Source organism: Tachysurus vachellii, chromosome 9 (assembly GCF_030014155.1).
Source record: "Tachysurus vachellii isolate PV-2020 chromosome 9, HZAU_Pvac_v1, whole genome shotgun sequence".
Lineage (NCBI taxonomy): Eukaryota > Metazoa > Chordata > Actinopteri > Siluriformes > Bagridae > Tachysurus > Tachysurus vachellii.
The window spans coordinates 664,265-671,764 of record NC_083468.1 but is presented as its reverse complement, the minus strand read 5'-3'; the positions used below and the strand labels follow the sequence as shown (position 1 = coordinate 671,764).

Below are 7,500 nucleotides of genomic sequence, written 5' to 3'. Positions count from 1 at the left end.
TATAGTGTGTATAGTGTGTGTGTTCATGCTTATTGCACATGAGAGCGTATGTATGTAAAGGAGTGTGTGTGTGTGTGTGTGTGTGTGTGTGTGTGTGTGTGTGTGTGTGTGTGTGTGTGTGTGTGTGTGTGTGTGTGTGTTGCAGGCTCAGTGCCTTATCAACGTGAGCGGAGATGCTGTGATTTTCATCCGAGAGTCTGAACTTGAGGCCACGCCTCCACTGACACAAACATCCTGTGTTGGAGAAGGGACGTGAACACACACACACACATAAATATACACACACTGTTTTATTTATTTTATAAGCGAGTTCCAAAGAAATTTGTGAGCCAAACACGTGATGAGTTTTAGAGCCAAATCTCCTTATTGAGGTAAAAATCTTCCATCTGTCTGTTGGTCATTTTGTTCACATTCCAATTGCCCTGAGGAAGCGAAGGCAGCTGAGCGCTTAAAGCTAAACTGATATGATGTCTGTAGAGAAAGTGTGTGTGTGTTTGTGTGAAAAATGTCTAACAGTGTTCACACTGTGCAACAAGTTTTACTTCTCACCTGCTTTCTGTTTCTGCATCATTATTAAAAGGGCAGTTTGTAAGATTTATTTCAGGGCCAGAAATATGTATTCAAAATCCTGACGTAATGAAATGCTAAAGTTTTGTGACTTCTGAAATATTTTTGGTGCATTGTTCAAATGATCGTTCTTGTGCATGTAGATACACTCCCATTAGAACCTTTTATATGGGAAAATTCTGTTTCAGGAAGGGCGGGGCTTATTTCAGGGCCAGAAAAATATGTTTAATATATAAACGAAAGATTGAAATGAAAACAATAAAATGAATAATAATATTGATCTGACTCTTTTTAAAAATAATTCAAAGTCTTATAATTGCACATTAACGAACATTTTGTAAAAAATGGGGTAATAGAAACAGCTGTGGGTGGAGCTTATTTCAGGGCCAGAAAAATGTTCAATTCATACAAAAGCCTACAAGAAAATGATGAATTGTTTCATCAAGATATTTGAATATTGCAGATTATGTCTTTAAAAATATTTATTGTTGCACTTACAGAAACACACAAACACCTTAACGCCTTCTGGGGGTTTTGTTCACAAAAATGTTCACAAAAAAGACTGAAACAAAAACAATTAAATTTCAACTAATATTGCAACTCCTTTATCTGTTTATGGGAAACTAAAATTATCTAATTATTATTATTATTATTATTATTATTATTATTATTATTACACTTGTTGCAACATTTTATGAAACCACATGGAAAATTCTCAACTTGGGGGAGGAGAATATTTCAGGGCTGGAAACTTTTCGAACATATGCAACAGCCTGAATTGAATAGAATCGGATGAATTGCACTGTGAGAACGCAACACACCTTTTAAACCTTACAAACTGCACCTTTAACGTCTCCTGTACGAATCACATGCTACTGATCTGATCAGATTCTGAGGTTTTTTAATGCTGGAATTTCAGATTTCTTTTGAATTATTTAATGACTGTCTGTAGTTGTTTTTCCTGCATGTGCAATGCCAGCATGTCCTTTGCAAAGCCAAACGCAGATGCCAAGAGAAGACTTGAATGTACAGAACAGGAGGAAAGAAAAGAGCGCTGATTTAATCAGATGGACAGCGTGACGAATCCTCCGCTGATTCTTTTTTTTATTTTACTAAAGATTTCTACAGTGCATGTGTGTATGAGGACAAATCAAATGTTGCACGATAATTAAATGATCCATGTTTTAACAGATGATTCCGTTGTCCTGATTTTAGTTCTCATCTTAAGTGAAAGTTCTTGATAATGAGATGCTGATCGTTTTCCCATAACAGCACGTCTCTGGGTGTTTTATTCCTCTCACACCACAGCAAAATAAAAACAGTTCCATCGAGAACTAAGACATCCGACAATAAATTATCGTTCAAAATGTATATTAGTATCTCGGCGCCGTCGGTGCTGCTCTGACGATCGTCTAAAATCCACCAGCAGGAGGTTGTGAGTTCAAATCCCTGGAGCCTTACACACATTTTAAACACGTCTCTTTGTCCTGTACGGCTGGACCGTGTTCTGGTTCGGTTCTGTATTATTTTGGACCTAGAAGGTGTTTTATTTAGGGGGATTAAAGTAATCCAGAGATAAAATAGAATTAAAATATCATTATAATAGTGTGTTTTGTTCTATATTTCTATTTTATAGACTGTAATCATGGCAGGTCTGAGTTTATTTTATGTTACTATTAAGTCATTACTATCAGTTTGCAGATGTTAGTTTTTATAGTTAAATGTAAGAGATTATTGGAGTCTAAAGCTGCAGTGAACTAATTCTACTAAAGTTTAATTCTAATAAAGTTAATTCTACTAGAACTGTGATGAGAAATGATTGGAAGTATTTAAATAGATTCTGTAGATGAAAAGTCATTAAGTGAATAAATGTTGATTATAAGCTTGGTGTCTGCTCGTGTTATTAAATAAATCACTGCGTTGATGACTGGCACAGGAAGTGACGTCACTTTGTTTAGAAAAAAACGTTTGTCTAATAAAATAATCACGTTTCATTCATTAAAGTGAATGTATAGTTTAATTATCATTGACTAGCGATAACAACGATCAATAATACAGTCAAACAAAAATACCTAAAAAAAAACATTAGATGTTATGAAACCTTTCATGTTTACATCCTGACGTTTGACCTTTTTACCGTTAGATGTCGCTGTTTGTTGACTCTGCGCATGCGCTGTGTTCCTCTTTTCCCTCCTGTATGTTGTGATTCCCGTCTTCTGAGCCACGATTGGCTGAAAAGGCACCAAGAGAAGTTCCTGATTGGTTTCCTTTGTAAACTGGTCGATTTTGGCCAATCACGAGAAGGAGGCGGGATTTTAGCTTGAAAGTTGCTTTCGACGTGTCTACGGAGCAGCAGAGAGAGAAGTTTGTGTTTGCGTGTCAAACCCGGGTCTGTTCAGCTCCAGTCTGCATCAGTAACCCGGGTCTGTTCAGCTCCAGTCTACATCAGTAACCCGGGTCTGTTCAGCTCCAGTCTACATCAGTAACCCGGGTCTGTTCAGCTCCAGTCTGCATCAATAACCCGGGTCTGTTCAGCTCCAGTCTACATCAGTAACCCGGGTCTGTTCTGCTCCAGTCCTGTGTGTGAAAGGGAAGTTAAACCCGGGTCTGTCCTGCTCCAGTCTACATCAGTAACCCGGGTCTGTTCTGTTCCAGTCTACAGCATTAACCCGGGTCTGTTCTGCTCCAGTCTACAGCATTAACCCGGGTCTGTCCTGCTCCAGTCTACATCAGTAACCCGGGTCTGTTCTGTTCCAGTCCTGTGTGTGAAAGGGAAGTTAAACCCGGGTCTGTTCTGTTCCAGTCTACATCAGTAACCCGGGTCTGTTCTGCTCCAGTTCCCCTTCAGTCTACAGAGAAATGGGGGAGACACGTTTAGCAGCTCACGTGTTTCTCTGGAGTCTTTCTGCACTCTACATGTTCGCCTTCGCATCTCTTTATGTGCAGATTCCTGGTGAGATTTTTAATTCACTTTTAGAAAGAAGTTTAGATGAAACTGATTAAAAACTACAAGGTGCACGTGATTAATCTGCAGTCCGGGAGAATGATTTAATCTCAGGGAGAAAAACAGATCCATTAAAAAAGTTTATTCCTCTTCATCATCCTGAGCTCAGACACTAAGAGACTTTATACACACTGAACTGCACACAGACTTTAATCCACTGCTGTTACACAAACACGGCTTTATTATGATAATGTTTTATCATCACAATAAAGATGAAGGCGGGGCTACATGTAAATGAGCTCGGGTTGTGACGTCACTAATAAAGACTCAGTGTATTCACACAAACACACAATCACTAATCAGAATCTTATTTAAGATAAAAAATGTACATCTATATATTTAAAGCACTTCTTTCACTTGTTCCTCTGTAGGGCCCTAAAACTGAGTCTGTTAACCTTCAGCTTGAAGATCTGATGATCTCTTAAATATTCTACAACTGTGTGTTTCTTCAAATGATCTCAAAGTTAGAACTTCCTCTGTAGGATCAAACCCCTTGAGTATCCAAAGAAGCTCTAAAGAGAGTGTGAGTGAGTGTGTGAGAGAGTGAGTGTGTGTGTGAGAGAGTGAGTGAGTGTGTGAGAGAGAGAGTGAGTGAGTGTGTGAGAGAGTGAGTGAGTGTGTGTGAGAGAGTGAGTGAGTGTGTGTGTGTGAGTGAGTGAGTGTGTGTGAGTGTGTGAGAGAGTGTGTGAGTGTGTGAGAGAGTGTGTGAGTGTGTGAGAGAGTGTGTGAGTGTGTGAGAGAGTGAGTGAGTGTGTGAGTGAGAGTGTGTGAGAGTGAGTGAGAGTGTGTGAGAGTGAGTGAGAGTGTGTGAGAGTGAGAGTGTGAGAGTGAGAGTGTGTGTGTGAGAGTGAGTGAGTGAGAGTGAGTGAGTGAGAGTGTGTGTGTGAGAGTGTGTGTGTGTGAGAGTGAGTGTGTGTGAGAGTGAGTGAGTGTGTGTGTGAGAGTGAGTGAGTGTGTGTGTGAGAGTGAGTGAGTGTGTGTGTGAGAGTGAGTGTGTGTGAGTGAGTGTGTGTGTGAGAGTGAGTGTGTGTGAGAGAGAGTGAGTGTGTGTGAGAGAGAGTGAGTGTGTGTGTGAGAGAGTGAGTGTGCGTGTGTGAGAGTGTGTGTTAGTTGGATATGTGTATAAATAATTGCTTGTTATTTTCTTTGTAATATCTAGAACCTGTCAGAAGTCTAACATTTAGCTCTCGGGACCTTGGTGCATGATTAGGGCTGTTTAAGGGCAGTTTAAGGGCAGTTTAAGGGCAGTTTAAGGGCAGTTTAAGGGCAGTTTAAGGACTGTTTGAGGGTTTACATGATAACGAAGAGTTATCGCTGTTTATGGCTTTATTAAAGGCTTCTACATTCTCTAATATGGAAAATTTTAGGGTTTTGTATTTAAAGGTTCTGTTTGGGACTGTGACAGAGAGGCACTATTTTGTTCCTAGATCTTTTAGAACCCACAAGAACCCTTAATAGCGGTATAATGTAACCAGTATATAACCAGTATATAACCAGTATATAACCAGTATATAACCGGGATATATTGTGTGGTTGTGATTCATGCTGCATGGCTGTTGATTGTTCTGCGCAGGTCTGTACGGTAACGACGGTATTCTCCCGGCGAGGTGGATGCTGCGGTTGGTGGGGAAGAGCATGTGGGAGCGGCTGAGGGACACGCCCACTCTGCTGTGGTTCGGCCCGCAGCTCGGACTCGACACGCAGCACTGCATGGAGCTTCTGAGTCTCAGCGGAACGATTCTCAGCCTTGCGGCCATGACGGTCCCTGCCCTTAGAGACTGCAGGCTGTATTTCATCCTGTGGGTTTTCTACCTGTCTCTGTACAAGGTAACATCTCAGTCCTCACTCCTGATCTGATCTCCACTGTACTGAGAGCTGCTGCTGTGTCCTGGACTCTGATTGGTGCTCAGGTGTTGATTAACTTACATCATCACATGACTGAGTTCTGGACTCTGATTGGTGCTCAGGTGTTGATTAATTCTCTCTGACAGTAGAGCAGCTGAACATCACAGCTTTATATTAATGTATTCGCTCTGATACCTTACGGTTTCTATAGCAACAGATCATTCACAGGGACGTTTACAGCTCACTGATTTTTATAAATATTAAATATTGTGATTTCTTTTTGGTTTGGTGTAAAAGTGTTGCTTCTAAACATCTAAATGAAAGTCACAAAATAAAATGTTTGTTTAATATAGAAAAAAAACACGAATGTCTTTAAAGCAGTTTTGAGGAAATGATTAAAGTTTCTCAAGATGTGAGAATAGAATATTGGAGTTCGGCTGTTTGGTGCCGTCACGATGAGACGTGGAATGGAGCAGAAGTTTAGCTAGACGTCTTAATGCGTCGTTAACTGTAAGAGCCAATCAGATTCCACTATGCAAATGACTTTATCTGTAAAGAGTCTGATTTGACCTCCACACTGTTCCTGCAGGTCAGCCAAGTCTTCTTATACTTCCAGTGGTGAGTTTTATGTTTTTAAATTACAACTTTAAAGAAGGATTTTCAGAACATCACATTACAGGCAATCAGTTATAACTTTACACCAAAGTGTTAAACATTTTAAATATAACAAGAAGTGCAGTCAAAACGGTCAACTTTCTTCTTTTTGAGTTTTACCTTCTGCGCTAATTATCATGGGTGTGAGCGTGTGAGTGTGAGCGTGTGAGTGTGAGCGTGAGCGTGTGAGTGTGAGCGTGTGAGTGTGAGCGTGTGAGTGTGAGCGTGTGAGTGTGAGCGTGTGAGTGTGAGCGTGTGAGTGTGAGCGTGTGAGTGTGAGCGTGCGAGTGTGAGCGTGAGCGCGTGAGTGTGAGCGCGTGAGTGGGTGTGAGTGTGAGCATGTGAGTGTGAGCGTGTGAGTGTGAGTGTGAGCGTGTGAGTGTGAGTGTGAGCGTCAGTGTGAGTGTGAGCGTGTGAGCATGTGAGTGTGAGCGTGTGAGTGTGAGTGTGAGCGTGTGAGTGTGAGCGTGAGCGTGTGAGCGTGAGCGCGTAAGTGTGAGCGTGTGAGCGCGTGAGTGTGAGCGCGTGTGCGGGTGTGTGAGTGTGCGGGTGTGTGAGTGTGCGGGTGTGTGAGTGTGTGGGTGTGAGCGCAAACTGTAACATCAAATACATTATGCAAACACTTTCCTAATTCATAATCCTAATCTCTCTGTCTCTCTCTCTGTCTCTCTCTCTCTCTCTCTCTCTCTGTCTCTCTCTCTCTCTGTCTCTCTCTCTGTCTCTCTCTCTCTCTCTCTGTCTCTCTCTCTCTCTCTCTCTCTCTCTCTCTCTCTCTCTCTCTCTCTCTCTCTCTCTCTCTCTGTCTCTCTCTCTCTCTCTCTGTCTCTCTCTGTCTCTCTCTGTCTCTCTCTCTGTCTCTCTCTCTGTCTCTGTCTCTCTCTCTCTCTCTCTCTCTCTCTCTCTCTCTCTCTCTCTGTCTCTCTCTCTCTCTCTCTCTCTCTCTCTCTCTCTCTCTCTCTCTCTCTCTCTCTCTGTCTCTCTCTCTCTCTCTGTCTCTCTCTCTGTCTCTCTCTGTCTCTCTCTGTCTCTCTCTCTCTCTCTCTCTCTGTCTCTCTCTCTCTCTGTCTCTCTCTCTCTCTGTCTCTCTCTCTCTCTCTGTCTCTCTCTCTCTCTCTCTCTGTCTCTCTCTCTCTCTCTGTCTCTCTCTCTGTCTCTCTCTCTCTCTCTCTGTCTCTCTCTCTCTCTGTCTCTCTGTCTCTCTCTCTCTCTGTCTCTCTCTCTCTCTCTCTCTGTCTCTCTCTCTCTCTCTCTCTCTCTCTCTCTCTCTCTCTCTCTCTCTCTCTCTCTCTCTCTCTCTCTCTGTCTCTCTCTCTCTCTGTCTCTCTCTCTCTCTCTGTCTCTCTCTCTGTCTCTCTCTCTCTCTCTCTCTCTCTCTCTCTGTCTCTCTCTCTCTCTCTCTCTCTGTCTCTCTCTCTCTCTCTCTCTGTCTC

At 42.1% G+C, this 7,500-nt stretch overlaps 2 protein-coding genes across 10 annotated transcripts in view; both read left to right on the top strand.

Moving 5' to 3' along the window:
- Positions 1–1,755, top strand: part of c2cd5 (C2 calcium dependent domain containing 5) — a 30,559-nt gene extending 28,804 nt beyond the window's left edge. For all 7 annotated transcript variants that reach the window (XM_060878789.1, XM_060878788.1, XM_060878790.1 and 4 more), the window contains one exon: positions 146–1,755. In XM_060878789.1, the coding sequence (XP_060734772.1) occupies positions 146–256 (111 nt within the window). In that variant the 3' untranslated portion in view covers positions 257–1,755. The remainder of the gene's footprint in view (positions 1–145) is intronic.
- Positions 1,756–2,888: 1,133 nt separating this feature from the next.
- Positions 2,889–7,500, top strand: part of lmf2a (lipase maturation factor 2a) — a 13,687-nt gene continuing 9,075 nt past the window's right edge. Inside the window, exons 1-4 of one of the 3 annotated variants that reach the window (XM_060878796.1) lie at positions 2,889–3,206; positions 3,257–3,520; positions 5,145–5,398; positions 6,006–6,034. In XM_060878796.1, coding sequence (XP_060734779.1) covers positions 3,427–3,520; positions 5,145–5,398; positions 6,006–6,034 — 377 coding nt within the window. In that variant the 5' untranslated portion in view covers positions 2,889–3,206; positions 3,257–3,426. Of the gene's footprint in view, positions 3,521–5,144; positions 5,399–6,005; positions 6,035–7,500 lie in introns of all 3 variants that reach the window. The other 2 variants (XM_060878795.1, XM_060878794.1) reach the window with 2 other exon arrangements.